The sequence below is a fragment of the Cyrtonyx montezumae genome, unplaced genomic scaffold (genome assembly GCF_038088225.1).
Source record: "Cyrtonyx montezumae isolate F1298 unplaced genomic scaffold, pur_monq_1.0 scaffold_2, whole genome shotgun sequence".
In the NCBI taxonomy this organism is placed as follows: domain Eukaryota; kingdom Metazoa; phylum Chordata; class Aves; order Galliformes; family Odontophoridae; genus Cyrtonyx; species Cyrtonyx montezumae.
This window is the reverse complement of record NW_027071936.1, coordinates 68,037,917-68,063,551: the sequence shown is the minus strand read 5'-3', so window position 1 is coordinate 68,063,551 and position 25,635 is coordinate 68,037,917. Positions and strand designations below refer to the sequence as shown.

Genomic DNA, 25,635 nt, shown 5'->3' with positions numbered 1-25,635 from the left:
AAAACGATGGCTTTCATATCGCTGCTATTTTTTTGCTGAGCGCTGCCAGCCCTGTGCAAAAAGAAAATTGTGAGAAAGCACTTTTAGTTTCAGTTTGAAAACAAACAAACAAAACCCAGCCCAAAACCTCGGGGAAAAATCCTTCTTAACCCTCTTGGCTCCACTGGGAAATAGGGAAAACATTTTACCTTTGACATTTGGGTCCTTTGCGTTTGAAAGTGTGTTCTGGGGATGACCCCATCCCAATCCCATCCCTTTTTCCTGTGCCGTGACTTGCTCCTATGTTCTGGTGCCCACCTTTAGTGCGATCCCTACGTGAAGATTTCAGTGGGAAAGAAATCCATAAACGACCAAGAAAATTACCTCCCCGCTACGCTGGAGCCTGTCTTTGGGAAGTAAGTTCTGGTTCTGCGTGGCTTCCATGGGGATTTCATGTCATTCTGAGGGAACAGAGCTGGCCCAGTGAGAAAAACAGGGATCCATCAACTCGATGTCGTTGTTTGCCCCGTGGTAGTTTGGATAAGAGGCAAAAAAGTAAGGCTGATTTCAGGAAGAAGGGGATACCCTCCTCAGGGCACCGTGGGGGCTGGTGGTCCTCCTCCGTGAGTGAGTAGGGTCTCCTGGAAGAGCTGGGTCGTTGTGAGGGCTTCAGGACAAAGAGGGGTCAGGCCCTACGGTCCGGTTGCCCTGGGGGTCTCACCACACAGAAGTGTGTCTCCTTCCCCCCTCCCCCCCAAAAAAAAAGAGGGAGAGAGGGAGGGGACACCAAAGGCAAGGATGGAGCCAAAGGGGTAAGGATGGCAGCGGGGATCCTGGTGAGGGCTCGGAGGACTCCACGGGTAGACAAGTTGCCTCCTCCTCTTCGGGCCCAATAGAGAAGGGTGGCTGTTTTCCCAGGGGGCACGGGGGGGCACGTCCCGTGCTGCAGCAGCTGGCTCTGGGCCACGGGGCCGTCTAGACGGCGGCTGCACCTCCCACCCGGCCTTCACAGCGCGGCGTAGAAGCGGGGTCCTGGCTGCTGGCGGCTGTTAAACCTCTTCGTTTCACGAGCTGTTCCCTGGCTGCCTTCCAGCTCTCGTTAATTACTTTCTGCTGACCCCCCCCCCCCAAACCCCCCGCAGTCTTAATTGGTGGCATAATCACTCACTTCCCCTCCTTAAAAGCTGCTGCTGTGGGTTGGGTGAGGGGGCTGCAAGTGGAGGATGGTGGTGGAGCTGTCCTGTCACCGCGTCCTTCTGTGACACCCAATGACTCTGCGTTGGGTGCTGTGCTTCCGTAGGGCCTTGGTACTTCTGTCTCTTGCCACCCTTCGCTTGAAGGGGGAGAGGCAGTACTTGGTGCTTGGGACCAACAGAGGAGGGGGAGGAGGCTTTGGGGATGGCCAGTCCCATGTTGAAGTCCAGCTTGGCCCCTTAGTTCAAAGTTATGCCATCGTTTCTATCCCCATTCTCACCCCGTGGCACTGAGGGCTCCCAGTGGATGTGGCAGTGACCGCAGTGATGAGCAGATGGAGAAACCCAAGTTTGCTCAAGGTTGCTTGGTGGCATCTCCACCAACAAAGCCAGTGATAGAGTCGTAGAGTCACTTAGGTTGGAAAAGACCTTCGAGATCAAGTCCAGCCGTCAAGCCGAGCCGTGGGGCAAAGATGTGCAGCAGTGGCACCGTCCTGGTGGGGCAGTGCTTGGTTCAGCAGCATGAGCCCCATCCCATGGACGTGTTTGGTCTGATTTTTTGGTCGGTGGCTCTATGTGGAGCCAGGATTTGGATTCAGTGATCCTCAGGGATCCCTTCCTACTCGGGATGGTGTGTGATTCTGTGGTTTCTCGGTTCCCATGGCACAGGATGTTCGAGTTGAGCTGCACTCTGCCCCTGGAGAAGGACCTGAAGATCACGCTGTATGACTACGACCTCCTATCGAAGGATGAGAAGATTGGGGAGACCGTCATCGACCTGGAGAACCGATTCCTGTCCAAATATGGGGCGCGCTGTGGGCTTCCCCAGACCTACTGTGTGTAGGTATCTCTGCAGGCGTGGGCTGTGGATCTTTGTGGTGCTGAGGTGGCCCCGGAGCAGTTCCTCAGCCCTTGGGGTGACGGGTGTCCTGGTTTCACCTGGGTTGGGTCTGGGAGCTGTCGGGGCACTCCGCTGACGCTGGTGGGGACCGGTGGTCCCATCGTTGAGGTTGGAGGCTCTTTGCCCCACGCTGAACTGCTGCTTTCTCCTGTTTGGTTCCAGCTCTGGGCCCAACCAGTGGCGAGACCAACTCCGTCCTTCCCAACTGCTCCACCTCTTCTCCCTTCAGCACCACTACAAGGCTCCCACCTACACGTCCGACCGGCTCATCTTCCGCGAGCAGGAGTACTCCCTCTCCGAGCTGGGTAACGGGGGCTGCTGTGGGGCTGTGGGTGGACTGCCATCATCCAGAGCAGCACACGGTGCGGGGGGGTTGGGAACGCATCCAAAGCTTGAACCCACACCTCCCATCTGCCGTAACCCGCAGCCTCGCCCTTCCCTCGGGTGGCTGGGAGTGTCCCGCCCATGGTGGCCAGCTCTAGCCCAGGGTCCCCCATCGCAGCCCGTGTGTTGGCCGCTCACTTCTGCCGTTTGGGGCTGGGGTCGCTAGGGGGAGGCAGTATCACACACAACGACCAGCTCGCACCTTGGCGGAGATGTCACCCCGCGGCAGCAGTGACTTCTTTTGGTTTGCCCCGAAACCCCGTGAGCATGAACACCTGGAATTCCCCGAGCATCGACTGGTGCTCATCCAGTGGGGCAAAAAGAAGGGCTGGTTGGGCTCAGGGAGGAGGAGGGACCCCACGGGCCGGGCCCAGGAGCCGCACTTTGGGCAGCACAAATCCGTGGTGCTGGCGTGGGGGGAAGCCAGGGCTCCTTCAGAGCCCCCTGTTGTGTGAAAGGCTTTTGGCGAGGGCTGGGGAGGTGTTAAGCGAGCGGGGTCTTCCCCCCTCTCCCAGCCCTTCACCTTCCTCTGCTTTAATGGCAATCGGTTCAGAAAACCAGAACAAAGTCTGATGCTTGACCTCGAGGAGATCTGGAAACCAGCTGTGTGCGCCGAGCGGTGTCAGATCTGAACCTGGCGGTATAAAGCGAAGCTATTAAACACGAGAGCATGGATTTTACAAGCCCTGCAGCCCAACCATTATTCCGTAACCCCCACATTTGTTGTTTTCCGAGGGGGGCTTTTTCTTCTCCTGCACGCACACACACACACACACACACACACACGCCAGGTTTCCCATCTGTCTGAAGTTAACCACTTCAAGACGCTGCCAGGAAAGGAGCTGGGGTATGTCACCTGAAGGTTGCAGAGCTGCAGTAGTATTTATGGGAACGCATTTCATTTCAGAGGTCCTGGAAGGTGCACGGCCCTGAAGGGCTGTGGCTGTGAGCTGTCCTGGTGAGGTCCTACAGCTCGGTGTGGCCGTGGGGAGCAGGACTCGCCGTCCTCTCTTTTCTGTCTGCCGCCCCAAGCCCAGCAGAGCAGGGCACGGCAAGGAGCTCATCTCACTGCGCTCCTCTGCCCAGCCAGAGTTCTTGGCTGCTTTTAGTTCATAGAGCCGTGGAGGTGGGAAAGGTTTCATCGCCGAGTCCAACCATCACCCTACGCTGCACATCCACCATTGCACCCCGTCCTTACGTGCCACGTCCACGTGTCCTGCAGGGAGGTGGAGGCTCCCACCACCCCCCTGCTCATTGTGTTCCTGTGCCCGATTTCTGCCCTTTCCGTGCAGAAATCCCTCCCGATAGCCGACCTGCGTGACTGTAGGAAGGGAGCTGACCCACCTCTCTTGGGGGGCTTTAAGTGTTGGACGGTGGCTGCTGGTGATGGTGATGCAGAGCCGCAGCACGGCTTGGGAGTGGCAAGGAGGAAAGGAAACAAAGGGATGGAGATGGGGGTGGATAAATGGGATTGTGGCTGCGGGGACCGCGGTGCACCCCCAGCTGCCGTGACTCTGGGGGTGTCAAACCCTTGGAAGCACCACAAACCAAACCGAATCCCAGATCCCGCTGCTTCGGCGCGGTCCTTGTGATGTTTGCCAAGAGAGGGCTAGTGCTGCTTGCTCCCATGGCGTAACGCTGCTCTTGGTTTGCTCTTGGCAGAGGATGGCAAACCCCCCAACCCCCACCTGGGGCCGGCGGAGGAGCGGCTGGCCCTGCACGCGCTGCGGAAACAGGGGCTGGTGCCAGAGCACGTGGAGACCCGGCCCCTCTACAGCCCCCTGCAGCCGGAGATCGAGCAGGTGAGAGATGCTGCAGGCTGGGATGTGGCCGGGAGCATCCTTTGGGATCCTAATGCTTTTCCAAGTTAATTCCCCCCCTGAAATTCCTGATGAGAGGCAGGAGGTGGCTGCCGTCAGCTGGCCAGCGGGTCTGCGCTGTCCTTACAGCTGCTGCGGGCACCACCGTGGAGACCAAGAATCACTGAATCACAGAATCGTTGAGGTTGGACATCCAGCTGTCAACTCATCCCCACCTGCTCATGTGGCCATGGGTCATTAAGGCTGGAGAAGACCTCTAAAATGATCAAATGAAGTCCAACCCCCAGCCCGTCCCTGCCATGCCCACTCACGCAATCGTAGATCGTTAAGGTTAGGAAAGACCTCTCAAGACCGTCACATCCAACCATCAACCCATCCCCCCCCATGCCCACTTACACGAACACAGAATCACAATTGTTAAGGTTGGAGGAGACCTCCAAGGTCATCAGATCTGACCATCGTGGACTCGACGATGAAGACGTCCATCTCTTGGGGAGGTGTTTCCCCCATGTCTTGGGTGGTGCAGTTATGATGTAGGGGGGCAGGGGATTAACCGGGCTGGCTCAGGACATGCTGCACTCAGCGTGGATCCCACGAGCCATGGCTCTGACTGCTGCAGAGCCGCAGAGCAGGCTGGCTCTGTCGTCCTGTTTGGAGGGAGCTTAAATCCAGGTTGAGCCTTGAAAGCTTTCTGCTGAAGTGGAAGGTTTTCTCGCCAAAAACCCAAGCTAACCACAAAGCCCTCATGATGGACGGTCAAAGTCTTTTTTTTTTTTTCTTTTTTCTTCACTTGGACCCTCGAGATTGTGTAGTACAATATTTTATTGGCACCCATTGGTGTTTTACAGTAGAAGGGACCACCTGAAAACCAACCCCCTGAGATTTCATCTGTGTTCGTGCTGCTCTCTCCCTGGAAGGAGTGAGATGCTGTTCCCATGTCCTCTCCCCCATTCAGTGGTCAGGATTTTATAGCTCAGCTGTTCAGCTGGGGGCAGCTGCTGTGATGCTGGAGGATCCCTGAGCTGCCTCCTGCAGACCGGGCCTTCAGGCTCACTCTTTGTAGAGATGTTCAGCCGTGGAGAGCAAACCCAGAGTGCGGCTTCAGCTTGTCCAGGCTGACCTCTGGAGCATCACAAGCATTTAGTGCTCCACGGGAGCTGCTGGGTCACAGCCTGAACCACTGAATGAGCTCCTGAAGGAAAGATCTGGTCAGCCCTGGGAGCACAGGTGAAGGTGATCCACCTGTATGACCAGGAGGGGTGGAGCCAGCGTGCACCCCCCTTAGCCCTCATTTAAGGGCTGACTGCCACTCAGGGAGGATCTCTTGTTGGAGATCCCTCCTTTGTGGAGTGCCTTCCCTGTGAACCTAGATCTTCAGAGACGGGTGAGCGCTCATTTTCCTTCTTTTATAACAGCTCCTTGTTCACGCTGCTCTCTTGGCTTTTACAACCTTTACGAGTACATACCCAGGGATCACTAAAACAATCCTCACGCGGTGCTCAGTGACACTTTTCCAGTAGAGAAATCACAGTTTCAGCGAAGGAGCACTTGGTGTTCCCTGCATCCACTGCTCGGTCCTGCTGAGGAGTGACGCTCACCCAGTCGGGATGCTCACCAGACTTCACCTCTTTCTTCCCAGGGAAAGCTGCAGATGTGGGTGGACCTGTTTCCGAAATCCTTGGGTCAGCCCGGCCCCCCTTTCAACATCGCTCCACGCAAAGCCAAGAGGTGAGCCGTCTTCCGTTCCCGGTTGGCGCGCTCGATTGACGCGGTGTTGGCTTCTCGTTCCCTGTAGGGGTGGTGGCAGCTCCTCCTCCTCGTGGGGGAAGAGGAGGGGGCTTGGAGATGTCAGCCTACACAGCTGAGCAGCACAGCCAGGCCGCTGGGAGGGCTCTGCTCTGAGGTTCCCACCTCTCTCATCTCAATCTCATGTCCAGGTTCTACTTGCGCTGCATCATCTGGAACACCAAGGACGTCATCCTCGATGATCTCAGCATCACCGGGGAGAAGATGAGCGACATCTACGTCAAAGGGTGAGCCACCTCTGTGTCTCCTGGGTACCTCGGCCTGGAAGATCAAACGTGGCTGCAAAGGGGTTGGCACAGCCACGTGGCGTGGGACAGAGGGGCTCCTGTGACGGTTGGGTGCTCACGATGGTTGAGTGTGGAAGGATGAGGTGTGGGAAGCAGCCTTGCTGTCGGGGCAGGGATCTGCCCATCCCCCCTCCTGGAACAGCCCTGGGGGTGCTCCATGTACATGGGTTGGCTTGTTTGCAGAGCTGCTTTTTCCTAACGTGGCAACCAGCAGTAACTCCTCTGGCGCATTCCCTTCTCCTCCTGACTCCATTTGTGTTTTATCTCGTGTAAAACGGTGCAATCCCAGCCAAGGGACTTACTTATTTTGCTCATTCCTTGGATTTATGCACAGGAAGAGGTAGGATTTTGAAACAGACTGTAAATCCCTTTTTTACAATCCCAATTTTCCTCCTGCAAATCCAGAATGCGCGCTGCTTACCTGGAATTCACATCAGGCGCGTGGTTCTCAGCTCCGGCAAGGCTCCCCATGCTCCTCAGGACTTGGGAGCTCTCGGGGAGGGTTACGGCAAGGCGAGAGCACCCAGTGGGATCCCTCACCCCTGCTGACCCACTGTCTTTCCCCCATGGGCTGCATCGTTCCTGGATACGGCCTTTAGATTCAGATGGCAGCACCTGGGGGTGAGCTCGGTAGGCGCAGTGGTCGTGGGTTGGTGGTTGGAGTTGATCTTAGAGGTCCTTCCCACCCTTAATGATTCTGTGATATCAAGTAGATCGTTGCCTGACGGTTAGAGGGGGGGAAATGAAATGGATGCTTGGGTATCATGTGTGAGAAGCCAAAGTGAAGATGTTATTCGTTGATAGTCTGAAAGGGTCTCAGCTGCGCTCGGGTCTGCAGCACTGAGCGCAGAGATGCCTCGTCCTAAAGCCCTGTGCAGAAGGCAGAAAAAGGGGTGATGGTGTAGGGAACCCCTTCCACGCAGGGCTGAAGTTGGTGGAGAGTTAACAGCCATCACCACTCTCATAGATGGGGGATATTTTCATATCGCTTTCGTAGTCCAGTTTCCGACAGAGCTTTCCTACAGCGGGAGGGTGGACCCGAAGGGTTTTGTGGGAGGTGCTCACTCATCTTCCCGGGAGGTTTTCGAGGTAGGGGGAGACAAAAGCAACCCTGCTTTGACCACGTTGGGTAGAAGCTTCTGGAGCCCTCTTCCAGCCAACCACCACTGCTGTGATCTATGCGCTATTGTGTGGCATCTTTAAACCTTGTCTTCCTGAATAAAGGGATGGCCTTGGTTCCCCAAAAGCTTATAAGCGAAGGGTAGATGTGGCTCTTAGGGGCACCGTGGGGATGGCTTGTTGGTTGGACTAGATGATATTAGTGGTGTTTTCCGACCTGGATGGTTCTGTGAAATGTGCTGAGCTCAGCGGGAGGTGTCCATGCTTTGAAGAGAAAATCACACCCAAGAACCCAAGGTTGCCTTGGAGTATCGCGGATACCCTATAAAGTGCACAGATTTGGGAATAGCTGGTCTAATTAACAGACCACGCATCCATTCATTAAGTGCAAAAACAGCGTCTACAGCTCAGAAATCACCGAGCTTTGGGACTGGGAGGACAACCCTGAGCTGCTGGGTTTGGATTGACACGAGGAAACGCAAAGTCTCCCATTTGCATCCGGTCAGGTCCAACCAAGTCAGCACATCTGGAGATGCTGGAGGAAAGGGATCATTTGTATGGCCGATCTAAAACCCCTTCTTTTCAATTTAAGTGGGAGACAATCAAGTGAGATAATCGTTTTCGTTAGAAAATCACTCCCAGCTTTGGTTTTGCTCCTGAAGGGCGCTAAGTACAAGAGTGGACGTGTCTTCTTGTTTTGGTGGATTTTTTTTTTCTGTTGATTGCTGAAGACTGGAAACTCTTGGGCGAGGAAGGAGGGCAGAATGAGAACCTGACACGTGCAAAACTCACAGTTGGGAAAAAAGCAGTTGTGGAGGGATGCTTTCCATTTGCCCCGGGATGGGTTGAGGACTGGGGAGGGGTGGAATGGGTCCACCCATCATAGAATATCCCAAATCAGAAGGGGCCCATCACTGAGTCCAGCTCCTGTGTGGGTTTCGTGGGGAAGGACTCCTTCGTTAATTTGGGTTCTCCAGAGAGTAAAACCCAAGAAGCTCTTGGAGAGCAGAGGGAAAAAAATGGGCCTTGGCTTCGTCATTGTGTTGCCTCCATGGTCTTTAGTGTGTTGCAAAGGGAAAAAGGAACTCTCACCGATGCAGATCAGAAGCTAAAGTTGGAAAAGACCTCCAGGATCCCCCCCCAGGTCCAACCCCAACCCACCCCACCTTGTCCCCAAGTTCTGGAGCACCTCCCTGGACGGGGACCCCACCGCATCACGCGCTGTGTTTGCGTTTTGCAGCTGGCTGCTTGGCCACGAGGAGAACAAGCAGAAGACAGACGTGCACTACAGGTCGATGGGAGGAGAAGGCAACTTCAACTGGAGATTCGTCTTCCCCTTCGACTATCTCCCCGCCGAGCAGATGTGTTGCATTGCAAAAAAGGTGAGCATCCGTGCGCTGGTGTTTGGGCTCTGAGCCGCCTGACCTAAGGGAAGTCAGTGGGCCACGGGTTATTGTTTGCTACAATAACTGCATGGAGAGGCTAAAAGGGGGGGGAAGGAAGGAGCGGTGTCCTGAGGGGATGCTCGGCAGCAGGGCCATGCAGGGGAACAGCGGCTGGGGAACAGCAGGGCCATGCAGGGGAACAGCCGGTGTGCGGAGATGAGGTGGAAATCTTCGGTTCGGGGTGGAGGTGCTCCTGGTCTGAAATGAGAGCTGGTTTCTCGGGTGGAGATTAGAAACCGGGTGAGGTTTTGGCCTCCTGGGCTCCACCTAGAGCGTTGGTAGTGGTATTTCTTAGGTACGTTAGTGCAGCGCTGCGATCTGATGTGGGATTGGGGTCGCGAGGAGGGAAGGGAACGGGGGATGGAGAGAGCGACTGTCAAGGAGTGCGTCAGGGGAGGGAGCCCTCCTCGCTTAAATTTCCTGCTCGGATCACCCAAAGATCTACAGGTACTGCTGGGGCTGTGCGGACAGCAGGGTCAATCCCTAGGGTCGTTCTGGGACACCTCCCCGAAAGCTCGGCCCCCCTCCTGCCCCCTGGACCCCCTCCCTGCCCTCCCACCACCAGCCGGGGTTGCTCGGGCTGTGGGGGCACCTCCTTGCAGTGGGACCACCCGCGTCCACAGAGCTCACCTGGGACACCCCTCAGCTTTTCCTTTGTGGGTCCCAGCGTGGCCCAGGTTGGGAGGGAAGGGGGAGGATGCCGAGTGAATCCCCCCCCCCTGCTTTGAGCCAGACAATCCCTGCAAAGGGGCCCGGCCTCAAAATGAATGGCCGGCTAGTTAAAGGTGATTGACAGAATCATGGCAGTCCCCATTTCACGCTTCATGTTAAACAAATCAAAAGTACAGTGTGTACTACATTCAATTATCCCCCTTTGAAAAAGCAAAGACCCCCCTATAAACCGTTTAAGAAAATACATCCCACTGTGCTGATATTGATTCTCCTCCGACCGCATGTCTGCCAACACCGTATCAGAAAATAAACAGCTTGTAAAACCTCTCTGTAAAGGAAAAAAAATAATGAATGAGAAGCCGTGCTTGGTGCTTGCGGGGCGCATTCCGCTCTGGCGAGTTTTGATCTCGCCATGTGCTGTTTGAACTCCGGCTTCATTACTGCTGCTGTAAAAGCCCGTGCGCCGAACTTGAAACGCGGGCGTTGGAAAGTGGAATTTCAATCAAAACGGTCAGCTGGCAAACGCGGGGCCGCTCAAAGCCACCTGCACCCGGCCTGGCCGCCGCTGGCTCCGCGGGAGGAAAGCAGCTTGCGATTCGCTCTCCTTTGTTGGCTGGAGTTCCCTTTTGGGTGGACTGTGGGAATGGGGTCACCCCGACCCCGATGGGAAATAGTGTCCCGGGGGGCTGGGGGAGGGCACACGAACCCGGGGTGACCCAGGTGCTGCGTGGTGCAAGCAGGCTTGGGGAGCTTCCTCTGCACAGCTTCCCAGCTGTGGGATTTCAGTGCTTTCATCTTCCCAATGCACCTCGAGGGAAGGCAGGAGCCGTGCGAGCGTCGGCTCGGCTCGCTGATGGGAACTGTGAGCTCCTGTCTGTGCTCCTCCAAAGGTTTTAACATCTCGGGATGTTCATCTCTTGGTGTGGCAGCGTTGGAAAAACGTCGCCTTTCCTTCTGAAAAAGGAATTTGCTCCATTCTGGGCCTCAGAATAGATCCCCATAAAAAGAGGAAGGCGTTTTGGGATGGCCCTCTGGAAGATGTGTGCGTGCGTGGGGTCACCACGCAACGCGCGCTGGAGTGCCGTGATTTGCAGGGGGAAATGGGGGTAGCAAACAGATTCAGCGCCCGTCCAGTCCGCGTAGATGAACGTTCGGGGTAGAATTTCCAGCAGGTCTCCATGGACGTGTCGTCAGTTTCAGCCCCACGGCGTTGGCAGCAGTCAGGATGGAGGGCATGGCTGCTGTCTTTGTACTTGGTGCTGTCGGCCTTCGGGGGTGGCTGTCAGCAGCAGAATGAAGGGTTGATGCCACGAGAGAAAACGTGTTCTTGTGGAGGTGAAGGGCCACTGGAGGAGGAAAGGTGCCAGCACAGAGGAAGAAACCATGAGCGTAGGATGAAGGCTGGGACAGATGGGGTGAGGTTTCAAGGAGCTCTGTTGTTCCTCTGATTTCTTGCACCAAGAAGTACGGCCACTGCTGACAGAAATGATTGAGTCACCATCCCTGGGTGTGCTTCAAAACGGTTTGGATGTGGTGCTCAGGGATGTGATTTAGCCCTGCCAGGAGGACCGCACTCAGGGGCTGAGAAAACAGCACTGAATGGAGTGATTCCAGAGTGCGTGCCCCCAGGCGAAGATGATGATGGTTTTGCTCATCTGTCCTGGTTGGGAAAGGAGGCAGAACACCAAGTAGTGCGCACCTGGTCGGTGCTCTGTGCCTGGGGGCAGATGCCATGTCCCCACGAGGACAGCATCTCTCAGCACCTCGAAGGATGGCCCTCCAGGAGACGAGGGTCTCCAGTCGCCACGGGAGCTGATGCTCTCCTGCAGGCACACGCGGACGCAGCCCAGCACTTCCCTGCCTTCCCAAAAACACAGCGCTGTTCCTTACTTTGGATTCGCAGAACAAAAGCAGCCCTGAAGAAATGCAGCCCTGTCAGCACTTTCCTAGTGGTATGAGCCTTTTTTTTTTTGGTCCTGCCTCCCCTGCTGAATTATTCACGACTGTAAAATATCCGTCAGCCGCCCTTTGCCCCCCTGAACTGCAAAACAAACCCCCAAACAATAACTCAAGCCCCCTTCCTTCCCATGACTTGCAAAAGGCACGGGAAATAAATTTCTTTCTGCTGGTTGTTTCTACAGAGAACCTTTGTAGCGAGGTTTAATCATGGAGGCAGATTTCACACTGCCTCAGAGTGAACCCGTAAACTTCACCCAGTGTTGAATGCCTCCTCCAGCTCACCCTGCTCTGCTCCGTGTGTCCCGAGCTTCATGGCTCTTGAAGGAGGGAAGTGTGACGTCCAGCCAACCCGCAGTCATAGGATCAGAGAACCATGGAAGGGTTGGGTTGGAAGGGACCCTAAGGACGGTAGAGCCATGGAAGCGTTGGGTTGGGTTGGAAGGGGCCTTGAAGTTTATAGAGGCATGCAATGGTTGGGTTGGGTTGGAAGGGACCTTGAAGGTCGTAGAACCATGGAGGGGTTGGGTTGGGTTGGAAGGGGCCTTGAAGGTCGTAGAACCATGGAGGGGTTGGGTTGGGTTGGGTTGGGTTTGAAGGGCCCTTAGAGGTCGTAGAACCATGGAGGGGTTGGGTTGGGTTGGGTTCGAAGAGAAAGACCTTAGAACCATATTATGGCTTGAGTTTGAGTTGGAGGGGACCTTGAAACCCATCCATTTCCAACCACTTCCGTGAGCGGATTGAGCCCACCACGTCAGGCTGTGCATCCGTCTTGCTCTTGAGCACCTCCGTTGGTGGGGTTTTTCCACCAGGAAAGCCAGTGCTGTACAGCTGGGATCCCCAGGAAGCTGGTGGTGTAGGGAGAAAGGAGGCTGCTGGGCCAGGGGATGGGTTTTGTTTGCTTTGAGTCCAAGCAGAACATCAGGTGTTGCAATAGCAAGGTGGAAAGGCACAGTCTATTGCATAGTTGCCAGCAGTTGCATAGTCAGTCCTAGAGGATGAGAGGCTTAATTTGGTTCTGTTGTGTTGTGTGGGTGATGCCCATAGCTCCAAACCAGGGCACGGCATCCCACAGCATCCTGCTCCTTTTCCTGCTCCCCATTTCTCCCCCACTGGGATCTCACAGGACTGGGTTTTCCTGCAGGGAGAACATCGCATCACAGAATCACAAAATGGTTTGGATTGGAAGGGACCTTTAAAAGCCATCCCATCCGACTCCCTGCAATGAATGGGGATGTGGACAGCTAGAACCCCTGGCTTTGGGGGTGGGGGCTGCTCGGCTGCTGAGTTTTGCTCTGGGGCAATGCAGAGAGAGGATCTGACGTGTTCAATTAGTCACAATTAATGCTTCAGCCCAGGCAGCAGCGTAGCGGTGCTCCTGGGGCATGGGCATGCCTCGGTGATGCAGGTGGTGCAATCAACCTCAGAGCCAGGGACTTAGCACCAGGGAGGCACCTGTAGGACATGTCACCCTCACCTGAGCACAGCACAGATGGGGAGTCCATATCCCCCCCTCTCAGACCCCACAGGAACCTTTCTGACCCCAGAGAGATCCCCTGGCTGCAGGTATGGGGGCTCCTGGGGTCTTTCTGGTGATTTAACAGCAGGGAAGGACCTGACCAATATATGGGAAAGGGAAGGATCACCATAAGCTCTTTCCCTTTGTAGCAGTTTTAATTTAAGATGAGTTATGAGCTGGGAATACGTGGCCTTCCCCCCCAAAGCTTGAGTAAACATAGGTTTTAATACATTTCAATGAGCAGAGGGGGAGAAATGGAAGTTTCCAGAGCTTTTATTTTATTTTTCTGGATTATAAAATGCTGTTAAACGCATAAATAAAATGCTCCGTCGCAAAAATGCTGGCGTGTTTTTCCAGAGCAAGGTGGGGAACGGGGATGAGTGGAAATACGGCCGCTTAAAGGGAAACCGGGTTCAGTGGGGTTGAAGTGCCTCCCCCCACCCACCTCGCTTGAATATTTATGTTCCTACGGAGTGTGAAGCATTCATTTTTTTTCCATTTTTGGTCCCTTTTCGTTTTTAATCTATGTATATATTGGATGATATAACGCATCGGTCCCGCTGGGTCAAAGTGAGGAGGGCATAGAGATCTCAGCTGATGAGGAGTGAAGTGTCGTGGTGCCACTCTGGGCTGATGGCTGTGGCCTTCCTCACTCACTTGGCCCTCAACTTGAGCTCGGGTGTTGGCTGTTGTGGTAGGAGATACGGCAGCCTGATGTATTGAGGAGCTGAGCCACTGGGATAGCACTCCAGCATCGGTGGGTCCTGAGAACAAAAGCCCAGGGGGAGTGCAGAGAGGGCAAATTGAGTATGGTGGGAGCGGAGGAGCTCGCACACGGGAGCATTGCTCTCTTTGGAAAGCAGACCGTCCCCATTGGGATAAACCAAGGTGAGGGCAGCCAAGCTCTGCCCACTTCTGCTGACGAGTCCTTTATTTTTCCTTGTGATTTTTAGGAGCATTTCTGGAGCTTGGACAAGACAGAAAACAAGATTTCACCGCAGCTGATCGTCCAGATCTGGGACAACGATAAGTTCTCCTTTGACGATTATTTGGGTAAGTCAGGTGGGGTTGGGACACCAACACAGCCTGGCCCAGCTCTTTTAGTGCTAGCCTTGTTAACCATCCTCAGAAATCCAGGTTTAGGCCAAGTTAAAACGTAGCAGGAATGGTAGGAAGGGTAGTGGAGCCATGCAGTAAGTGATCTGTGTAGTCGGGAGCTCCATCATTATGGGATTCTTTCTTTGGCCACGTCTTGTTCTGCTTCCCTGAAAGATTTTCCAGCACCAACAGCTTCACCGAGGAAGTGTGTGCTCAAGATACTGGCGTTGGTTAATTACGAAGGCCGAGTGCCCAAATAACCTCTCACAAGGTGTGCTTTCCTGTTCTGGCTCTGCTCTTCATGAGCTCTTGATCACCCTCCCCATATGACTGCCAGTGTTGTATTCTTTGCAGCACCACAGGTTAAAACCAACGCTAGGCTTAGAAAATGGGAACAGGTTGGGCGTGCCTGAGGTCAGGAGGTTGCCATGGGGAGCGTTTCTTCATGGGAATAGTCCTTGAGGAAGGACGGGCTGCCCAGGGACGTGTCACCATCCTGAACTGCGGAGATGTGGCACAGTGGGCATGGTTGGGATTGGGCCTGGGGGTCCTCGAGGTCTTCTCTGACCAGAATGGTTCTGCGAGTCTGTGACCGCATTCCTCCTTGCAGGCTCCATCCAGATGGATCTCAACAGGATGCCCAAGCCTGCCAAGACCGCTGAGAAGTGCTCCTTAGAGCTCGTTGAGGACGGCTTATCCGCGAGCCGCTTTGTGTCCCTCTTCGAGCAGAAAACTGTCAAGGGCTGGTGGCCCTGCGTTGCGGAGCAGGATGAGAAGAAGATCCTGGCGGTAAGGCCCTCGGCTGTCCTCTTTGTGCTGTCCCCTCGGGGACTCAAAGCATCGAGGAGGGGCAGGGCTGGGCTGAGCAGGCGGAGGAAGTCGTGGTCTAGAGGTGAGGGAGGCCGAGCAGCAAACAAAGTGATTGAACAGAAACCCTGCAGTCGGTTGTCTGAACCTGGGGGCCAGCTTCTGAGATGCTGTGGGGTATCTGCTGAGAGCAGGCAGAGGGCAGGTGGGGGCTTGGCATGGGGTCACGCTCACTGAGCTCCTCACGGTCACTGCTGGTAGAGTCTGGGCTACTTTTCCTTTCCCCAGTCAGGATTTTGTGTCGTACGCTCAGTTCTCTGCTTATTGCTCGTTACGCTCTTGTTTTTGTTTCACCCATGCAGGGAAAACTGGAAATGACTTTGGAAATTGTGGCCGAACATGAGCACGAAGAGCGGCCAGCTGGCTTGGGTCGGGATGAGCCAAACATGAACCCCAAGCTGGAGGACCCCAAGTAAGGGCATCAGGAGTGGGAAAGGAGCACTGGGGCACAGGGTTCCTCGGGAGAAAGTTGGGAAGCTGGGCTCCTGGTGGGAGGCCTTCCACATGGAGATGCAGCACTTGGGGGCATGGTTGGTGGCCGTAGGTTGTTGGAAGTGGTGATCGTGGAGGTCTTCTCTGACCTTACTGACTCTATGATTAGGCATGGTGGTGTTTTGGTGGTTGGACTCGATGGTTTGGAGGTCTTGTCCAACCTTAATCACTGATTCTCTGAGTGGGCATGGTGGTGTTTTGGTGGTTGGACTCGATGGTTTGGAGGTCTTGTCCAACCTTAGTGATTCTCTCCGTGGGCATGGTGATGTTGGGTTGGACTCGATGGTTTGGAGGTCTTCTCCAACCTTAATCACTGATTCTCTGAGTGGGCATGGTGGTGTTTTGGTGGTTGGACTCGATGGTTTGGAGGTCTTCTCCAACCTTAGTGATTCTCTCCGTGGGCATGGTGGTGTTGGGTTGGTGGTTGGACTCAATGGTTTGGAGGTCTTCTCCAACCTTAATCACTGATTCTCTGAGTGAGCATGGTGGTGTTTTGGTGGTTGGACTCGATGGTTTGGAGGTCTTCTCCAACCTTAATCACTGATTCTCTGAGTGAGCATGGTGGTGTTTTGGTGGTTGGACTCGATGATTTGGAGGCCTTTTCCAGCCTTAGTGATTCGGTGATTGGGTGATTCTGTCTGCAAGGGGCTTGCTCCGTGGGTGAGTGAGATAACCCAGCACAGCTGAAATCTGAGGTGCAGCTCTAAGGGGTTAGCACACTCCACGCCGAGGCATGGATTTTCAGCAGCCTGCTCTTACAGCGGGGTGTGCTCATGGGATTGGGCTTCCAGGAAGGTGAAAGCAGGGTGAGAGTCAGAAGCGAGCCCAGCTTTGTTTGTCTGCAGGCGCCCGGAGACCTCCTTCCTGTGGTTCACCTCCCCGTACAAGACCCTGAAGTACATCCTGTGGCGCCGGTACAAGTGGCTGCTCATCCTGGCCATCGTGCTCTTCGTTTTGCTGCTCTTCCTTGGGATCTTCATCTATGCTTTCCCGGTATGAGGGGTTTGGGAGGGGGGTCAGCTGGGATAGGGGGTGGGGGTGTGCCCCCAGTCCCGTGCTGGTCCTTGAGGAATGACCTGGTGGGCCACGGTGGACCATAAAGAAAGCATATGCTTCTGCTCTCTGCTCACATCTTTGCATCCCTGTTTCATCCTTGGAGGTGCCCACGGGGAAGGATGGGGCCCTGGGCAGCGTGACCAGGCACGGGGTGGAAGTGGGCAGACTTTGTGGTCCCTTCCAACCCAACCGTTCTGTGATCCTATGATTGATCGATGATTCTGTGATTGATTGGGATATTGATTTTGAGTCTAACGATGCTGAGGTTCGTTGGTAGTTCCCACAGAGCTTTGAGGTTGGCCCCTTCCAACCCAACCGTTCTATGATCCTTTGATTGATCCTGTGATCCTATGACTCGATGATTCTGTGATTGATTCTGTGATTGATTTCGAGTCTGACCATGCTGAGGTTCGTTGGTAGTTCCCACAGACGTCAGAAGTGTTGAGCGCTGGTGGAAAAAGCCCTGCCAAAAACACAGCCTCGTTAGGGGTACAGCCACTTAGCAGGGCTGAGCAGCAGCAAGAAGTGTATCGCTCTGTAATTGTTTTAAGGTGCAGGAGGGTTTCTGGGCACCCGGGCAGCCCCGTCTCTCATTGACAAACCTTGGAGCACTTCAGACCAATGCGGTGTCTGAAACGAGGTGGGGAAGGTTTTCACCTCGTTAATCAAGGGAGCGGCTTTTCCTTGCTCCTCTGTCAGTTCTGCTGGCAAAACGAAACAAGACAAACAAATAATGGAGCCCCGGCCCTCCCATTTGGCTCGGGATGGGGTTTTGTATCCTCCTCTGTTTTGACAGCACCGGCATCATTCATTCCCTTGGACGCCTTTTCCCTTCCTCCCCGCCTGATAAGAACAACGACCCTCCTCTCTCCCTCCAGCACGTCACAAATTCAGCTCCTCGGATACGGTTTCTTTTTTCTGTAGAGAAAATAACTCACGGGGGTAACGGATAGCAAGGAGCAGATGGCTTTGTGTGCCTGCATCGTGCAGCCCAACAGCGAGGGGTGGAATTTCTCCTCGGCGTCGTAATCGCTTTCAGATGAGCCGAAGTTGTTCCCATCCAGAGGATTGGGATGGGGTTCGATCACGGCTCTCCCCGCCTCCGTGTCCCCGTGTGCTTGGGAAGGGCTGCGATGCTTCTGCGGGAGGTGTGATGCAGTGGGGAGGAGGAAATAACCTCTGCTGTGTTGCATTGTCCCAACCCATCGTAGAGAATCCCCTTCGTGTCGAGCAGCCCTTGCGACCCAGAGCTGTGCTGCCCCAAAGCAGCGTTTGTTCCAGTGGTATCGTATGAAAACAGCGTTGAGAGAAGCAGAAATTCTCAACCTATCACTATCGATTTACGCTCGTTATGGCTTGGGATTTTTTTTCCCCCTTTTCCTGGCCTAGATGGTGTTGTATTTAATTTCGTTTTGGTCGGGTCCATTTCTTCAGTCATCTTCTGAAAAAGCAAGGCCGCGCTTCGTGGAATATTTCAGTCTCTGTGCAGCTGGCCAGCTTCCCCTGGATTTTTGAGGTCGCTGGTTCTGTATCGACACGGAGATTGAGTTGCTTTCCCCTTCCATCCAACGAGAAATTTGGCAGCGGCTCCGGGGGTGGTTTGCTGTGAAGGATGCCCCTGGCGTACTGCGCGTTGGCAGGGCAAGGCGTGGCATCCCTGATTCAGTGCTCCAAAATCCAACCCCTCCTCGTTGCATTCCTGCCTCCCTCGCCAGGAGCGCTGTCAGAGCTGTTTCTGGGTGCATCCCATCCTTCGTTGCTCTTCAGAGCCGCCAGCCCTGGGCTGAGTAGGGACGGGATGAGAGGTGATGGCCTCGTGTTGTGCCAGGGGAGGGTCAGGTTGGGTATTAGGAGACATTTCGTCTCTTTAAGAGTGGAAATGCAGTGGCACAGCTGCCCAGGGAGTGGTGGGGTCACCGTCCCTGGGGGTGTCCCAGAACCGTGGAGATGTGGCACTGGAGGACGTGGTCCGTGGGCACGGTGGGGTGGGTTGGGGTTGGGCTCAGGGATCTTACAGCTCTTCTCCAGCCTGAGGGATCCCATCACTCTGAGTGGCCACGGAGGGGACTTGGTTGGCCCTTGGACTTTGGATGGTCTTGGAGTGTTCTCCAACTGTAATAAGTCTGTGATATTCAGATAAGTGTCTGCCCAAAACATGCCCTAGGAGTGATGCTGCGTGGGTCACCTCCCACCCTGGGGAGCGGGGGGTCTCACCTGAAAATGGACCTGGGGCATTTCGTTGGCTTTGGGCATAAAAATACCACGTCTTAAGACTTCATGTTTCCCATTTTTTTCCCAAGCTCCCAACCGCAGCTTGCCTTAGCTTTGCAGCACCGTGAAAATGTTTACTACCTTTGAAAGCTCTGTTTGTGTTCTGCGAGCCCAGCGTTGCTTCCACTGCCATTAATTCTAATTACAGCTTGCTTTCTGCACTGATTGATAATCCTGCTTGGCTTTCAACACTTGGTTAATGCAAATTCGTGGCTGGACAGCAAACTCACGACCCTCCAGAACGCAACCAGTCAAACCATTAACAAAAAAAGAGAAGCCTTTTGGAGGACAGACTCTTGAAAGACGAATGGATGGATAATTAATTCGAGGGTTATATTCCACTGGAGGTTTTTCTAATGACTCCTGGTAAACTGCCCTAACGTTGCTGGCCTGATTTATGGCGTTATTAGAAATCCTCCGCTGGCAAATTGCCCCGTAATTTGCTACACGTCGTAATTTATCAAGATGCTTTTGGGCCGGGCTTTCCTTCTGTTTTTATTTTTTTCCCCTCCTCCTCCGAAGAGCTTGCTTTGTTTCCAAAGCCTTTTATTTCTTTATTTTTTATTTTATTTTTATTTATTTTTTTCCAAGGCGACGGGGTGATGGAACATCCTGTACCAATTAAATTCAGTCTGTTCGGGAGAGCCTTCCAAACTGGCTGGTTACGTGGTCACGGGTGTTTGAAGCAGAGCTACTTTAAATAGAGCTCTTTCCAACCAGCCCGTCTTTGCCTATATTTTCGTTGCAGTCTTGATAAGCAGCGTTGACACAGCTCATTTCTTTTTTACAGCCTTGTCATCTTCTTTCAAGGGAGGAACTGCACGTAGAATAGGCTGCCGTGCCGTGCGGGAGGGCGGAGATGTGGCACTTGGGGACGTGGTTTAGTGGGGATGGGTTGATGGCTGGAGCTGATGATTGGAGAGGTGTTCTTCAACGGTATTGGTTCTGTGACTGTACCCGGGGACGTGGCCAGGGTGGGTTGGGGTTGGTCTGGGTGATCAAATAGGTTTCCTCCTGCCATAATGGTTCTGTGACTCTACGAGGGGGCACGGTGGGGATGGGTTGGGGTTGGGCTGGATGATCATGGAGGTCTTCTCCAACCGTAATGCTTCTGTGACTGTTTGAAGGGGCACGGTGGGGATGGGTTGGGGGTTGGACTGGGTGATCATGGAATCCTAGAATGGCTTTGGGTTGGAAGGGACCCCAAGGATGATCGAGTTCCAGCCCCCCTGCCACAAGCAGGGCCACCAACCTCCAAATCTGGCACTTGACCCCATCCAACCTGGTCCTGAGCACCTCCAGGGATGGGGCATCCACATCCTCTCTGGGCAGCCTGCTCCAGCACCTCACAGCTCTTTGTAAAGAACTTTCCCCTGACATCCAATGTAAACCTTCCCTCCCTGACCCCTCACAGAGGTCTTCTCCAACTGTAAGGGCTGCCTGGAGAGCCGTGGGTGCCCATCCCTGGATTTTTGGTTGGACTTAATGATCTTCAGGTCCCTTCCAACCCAAACCACTCTTAAAATCTGGTGGAAGGGGCAGTCCAAGCCCATGAGTGGTGCTGCCCTGGTGCTCGCTGCTCAAAGGCCTCTACTGGAAGAAGGCAAAACCCCTTTTCCCACGTGTCCTGGCCATCCCTAGGAGGGGATGCTCTTTGCTGGGGTTGGGGCAGCCCCATCCACAGCCCCGCGCGGTGCCCAAGAATGTGCTTTGACCTCCACGTGCTGCCGTGCCCCAATTGACCACTTCTCTGCCTTCTTTCTCCCTCCCCCCAGAACTACGCTGCTATGAAGCTGGTGAAACCTTTCAACTGAGAGCTCGGGTGATTTCGGCAGGACGCTGCACACACATCCCACAGCCACGTGCCTTTCCCCTCCACCTGCAGCCCCCACCTCAGGAGCAGCACTGTCAACCAAACCTCCCCTGCACCACTTCTGATTCGACTTCTCTGTGCCTCCTCCTTTCCGTTTGAATTTCAGTTCGTGCTTGGATGCGAAGCTGGAGAGGGTGGGGGAGAAAAGGACTTTTTCATGCACTGTCTGCGGGCACACGGAGATGTGGCGGTGCTCGTGGGGGGGGGGGGGGGGGGGGTGATGGCTGCGAGGCAGCCGAAATCTCTCAGGTCCTGAGTGGGGTTTTCCTGATGCCCTGCTGCAGCCTCCCTTTGCCTTCGCCATGCAGTGTGCAGTCCCACGTGCCCCATTGCCTTCCCAGCCAACGCTGCAGCAGTGGAGGGCACGGGGCAGCCCAGGAGCGACGCAGTGCAGTGCAGTGGGGGCTTTGCTTCTCTCCTCCTGCTGCCTGCAGCTGCAGCTCGCTGCCCGATGGTTGCTCTCCTGATGCTGAAGCCCAACTAATGCATGCATGCTGCTGCTGGGAGCTGGCGGGGCGGACCTTGGGAAGCACAGCTGTTTGCTTTGTGCTCTGCAAGCGCAAAGGACACAGGTCTTGCTCGCCCCTGGGGAGTGGTGGTGCTGGGGCATGGCTGCTGCTTTCTGCTCCTCCTGCCCGTGCCGCGATCACGCGGAGTGATGTGCTCTAGGGGATCTGTTTCTCAGGACAAACTGTGCTGGCATCAGCTCCAGCGAGGCACTTAAGCCTGTTCTTAGCAGCAGACTGAGGAAGGGGGGGGGGGGGGGGGGGGCTGGGAGGGGAAGCACACGGCTAATTGCTTTGCTGGCACGGATGTAATGCACATCCCGTGTTGCTGAGTGCTGTGACAGCACGCGGATTGCACAGGGCAGCTCTGCCACGTGTGAGGACGGCACTTTGGGCACGGAGAACGTGGCCCAAAGCAGCTGGTGCTCAGGTGGGGAGGAGGTTCCCCACCCCGGGAGCCGTTCTGCAGCCAAATGCTTCGTCTCGGCCCTCATTCCCACCCGGGCCTCTGTTCGTTAGCTAATGCCGACCCGCCAGCTGTTGGCCCAAGATCTGGGGATGCTTTTACAGGCGAGCTGAAGGGGAATGTTGGTTTTGTGCCTTCCTGGGTGAGTTACAGCACGGAGAAGTGGTGCTCATGAAGTCAGTCCTCTTCCGTTGCGTGGGTTGGCAGTGATGGAAAGGGAAAGAGCTGCATCCCTACGCCCGGTCCCCCTCCATCCGGGCTGCAGAGCTGTGTTTCACCCGGGGGCTGTGGGGGGCAAAGGCAGTTCTGAGCACCTGCACACATCAGCCCGGGCTCGTTGTGTCTACCAAAGCCACCCTAGAGGCCGGACCCCAGTAAAGCCTCCCGCTCTCTATGCCTTATGTATCACTGTGGTTTACAAATGAAATAGCTCTGAAACCTTCCGCTTCCTGCTGTGTTTTGTCGGGATGTCAAAGCGTTGGTCCTGGGGAATCTTCCCCCTGCTGTGCCAAGGAGAGCTCCAGGAGGGATCGTTAGTGCCCGTGTCCCCAGATGCCTTTCTTTTCCCTGGAAGGGTGCAGAGAAGAATGTAGAACAGAACAGAATTAGGACAGGATAGGATAGCACAGGGCAGGACAGGACAGGACAGGGCAGGATAGGATAGGATAGCACAGGGCAGGATAGGATAGGACAGGACAGGACAGGATAGGACAAGACAGGACAGGATAGGATAGCACAGGACAGGATAGAACAGAATTAGGATAGGATATAATTAGAATAGAATAGAACAGAATTAGTATAGGATGGGATAAGACAGGATAGAATAGAACCGAATTAGAATGGGGTGGGATAGGACAAGGTAGAACAGAATTAGAGTAGGGATAGAGTAGAACAGAATGGGATAGTGCAGACCAGAATTAGAGTAGGATAGAACGGAAGAGAAGAGAATTAGTGTAAGATAGAATAAAATGTAAGGTAGAATAAAGTGGAGTAGATCATTTGGAAGGGACCTTCAAAGGTCATCTAGTCTGACCACAGGTGGGTGCCCCCAACTTTGGCATGGAAGACCCTCCTCCACATTTTGGGATGGCACCTGGGGTTGAGGGCGTCCTCTCCTTCCCTGTCCTCTCCTCCGTTTCCAGTTACGGTTTGCCACCAGTTGGCATCCAGACCTCATCCAAAGGTGACATCTCAGCAGGAGTGGAGAACTACTGCCCCACAAGTCGGGAAAGCCTGGCTCTGTCTGATCTGGCCTTCCTCCCCCTTTGTTCTTTGTTTCAGAACATGCATGGAAGAAATCCCCCTGCCCTCCTGGCGGTGGGACCTCTGTGTGGTTCTGTGTTTGTGAAAAGGAGGAGGCCAGGGCACTGAGCTGGACCACGGGGCTACAGCCCCTTCCTCCCATTTCAGCTTCTGGAGCAGACAGAGGGCTGTACTTCTGTCTGGAGCAAATAAAGACAAATAGGAGTCGGTGGATACGGAAAAGGGGGGGGTAGGGAAAAAAATACCCTGAACAATCAGGAGTTTTGTGGCTGGGTTGTTGAGTTGGGTTTTTTTTTGCCAAAGAAAACACAGAGGGAAGTCATCTGCTTGCAATGGCCGTAGGCTGGAAAACAAAGCCTGGATTGATTGTCTTTCCCTGTAGTGCACAGAGAACAACGGGCACCTGCCAGGGTGAGTCACTGTGACTGATGATGGTGTTGGGGAGGGAAGGGAAGGGAAGGGAAGAAAAGGGAAGGGAAGGGAAGGGAAGGGAAGGGAAGGGGATGGCCATCAGTGCGGTTCTGCCATCCACCTCTTCTGTGCTGAAAGCTGGCGGAGCCTTCCCAACCACTCCGTGCAGCCATCTCCATCTCACAGGGGCCCGTGGGCAACCAGGGGTCAGGTTCCTCGTAAAAGTTGGGTTGGTTGGTTTTGTTTTGCTTTCTCTTTCTTTCTTTCTGAGCCATCGAGGATTCGAAGTTGCAGGATTTTTCTTTGCGAGCGCGAAGGCTAAAAATACGCGTTCTTCATATCTCCTTCAACTCCAGCAGTGTCTCTTTCAAGAAGTACCAGAAAATGGAAAGCAACAGAGACAGCTGGTGTCACCTTTCTCAAATCTTGAACCACGCAGTAACACGGGAGGCCTTGACTAATCCCCACGTTGCTCCAAAGGAACGTCACCTTGAAGGGGTAACCCCCTCATTCCTATCCCCCCCTGCCCATCTCAGCCACAGGGACTTGTCCATCTGGCCCATCCCAGGCAACTTCAGCCTTCCCCAGAATTGCGGGGGATGGACTGGGATGGGGGTCTGGAGGAAATGCAGGGAACTGGTAAAAGGTTTCTGGGAGAATGGGGACTTGTTATAGGAAGTGGGTGGAAGGCCAGGGTTTGCTGAGGCCTCCAAGAAAGAAATTTACTGTTCAATCACAAAGTTTATGAAGAATTAAAAATTCAGGCAGTTGGATCTCCGTTGATGAGAGAGGTTGTTCATTTTCTCCTTGCCTCTATTGTAATGTTGGTAAAATCCCATATTTCCACTCTCTGGGCTCTTCCAGCCCAAGTGGAGCCAGGGCATTTCATTGGGCCACATGGAAGTTACAAACCCTTTGGTTCCGCCCTGCCAAGGGACCAGAGAGGTTCTGTAGTAGGAAATGCACTTCTGTATGCTGGTAGGTGCATGAGATATGCCAGGTCTGCTTGCTATTGAAGCACTGGAGACCATCAAGTGCTGCTTTTAGTAATGAGCTTTTGAATCTTGCTATTCGTTAGTGGGTTGCATAATGGAAAAACATCCATTATACACATCTTCCTTTCTGCATCCCGGTCACAGAAAGCCCTTTGGCAGATAGATCTGCTTCCTCAGTGCTTGGAGATAATGGAGTATCCAGACTTTGTGGCTGATAATTAGTGAAGGAGGAGACAAGCTTTTTAGCTCTGGGAAGCATTGCCTAGAGGATGGCTGGTGGTAGACATGTCATCCAAGTTTGTCAACTGTGAGACCTCAAAGCAGAGCTAAAAGGGATGGATAGAGTAGAGCAGAGTAGAGCAGAGTAGAATAGAGTAGAGTAGAGTAGAGTAGAGCAGAGCAGAGTAGAGTAGAGTAGAGAAGAGTAGAGTAGAGAAGAGCAGAGTAGAGTAGAGCAGAGAAGAGTAGAGTAGAGAAGAGTAGGATAGTTCAGTTGGAAGGGATCTGCAAAGACCATCAGATAATCGTTTCGCTCAGAAGTTCTGAGAGGAATTCAGGAGGTCACTGGTGGCAAACCCTTTCTGGTTCAAACTGGAACAAGAAAAGGTCGAGTTTGGTGGGTTTTTGTCACCCTCGCTTTCTGTCATCTTCTGTGGTAGCAACGGTGAAACCCAAACTGAAAATACTGAACCAAATGAACCAGGAGTGAGATAACTTCATAGCTTGGATTGCTGGGGATGTTAAATCCCCTCCCCAGGAGACGTGTTGGCCAGGTTGCATTGCACTGGGGACCAAGCAGCAGGCAGACATCGAGTCTTGCACTCTTCCTCTGCAATATTTTTACATCTAGACCCTCAAGACCATTGCACATCCATGGTCTTACCCTCCACAAACCTGTCTGGAGACCTTCCCTCGGGCATCCACATGTCCCGCCTTAACGAGTTCTTCCAGTTTAACGAATCGCTGCTGCTTTGCAGAGGACACTCAACGGACCTTTCCATCGACTGCTGAGAGTTTTTATTCTCAGTGAAACAAAGACTGCGAACTTTAAGCCTCACTGCAGATTGGCCAAGCTGAAAACTCAGTGTTTTTCTCAGTGAAGTGGAAAAAATAAATCAAAACCCTCTCCAATCCTGGGTTGATTGAAAAAAAAAAAAAAATTAAGAGTATTTAAAACAAAAAAGCTATTATCAAAACTAAGCTGAGCTTCCAGTTTGATTAAATTGACTAAACAATTGAAAGCTTTTGAAGAGATG

General features: G+C 53.9%; 1 protein-coding gene across 1 annotated transcript in view; it reads left to right on the top strand.

Moving 5' to 3' along the window:
• Window positions 1-20,690, top strand: part of DYSF (dysferlin) — a gene marked incomplete at its 5' end in the record, with an annotated part of 49,272 nt that extends 28,582 nt beyond the window's left edge. The window contains 12 exon segments of the mRNA XM_065736204.1: window positions 304-395; window positions 1,842-2,012; window positions 2,236-2,378; window positions 4,120-4,259; window positions 5,917-6,005; window positions 6,215-6,310; window positions 8,730-8,871; window positions 14,035-14,134; window positions 14,790-14,968; window positions 15,349-15,458; window positions 16,384-16,531; window positions 20,641-20,690. Of these exon segments, the coding sequence (XP_065592276.1) occupies window positions 304-395; window positions 1,842-2,012; window positions 2,236-2,378; window positions 4,120-4,259; window positions 5,917-6,005; window positions 6,215-6,310; window positions 8,730-8,871; window positions 14,035-14,134; window positions 14,790-14,968; window positions 15,349-15,458; window positions 16,384-16,531; window positions 20,641-20,679 (1,449 nt within the window).
• Between the last annotated feature and the right edge of the window lie 4,945 nt (window positions 20,691-25,635).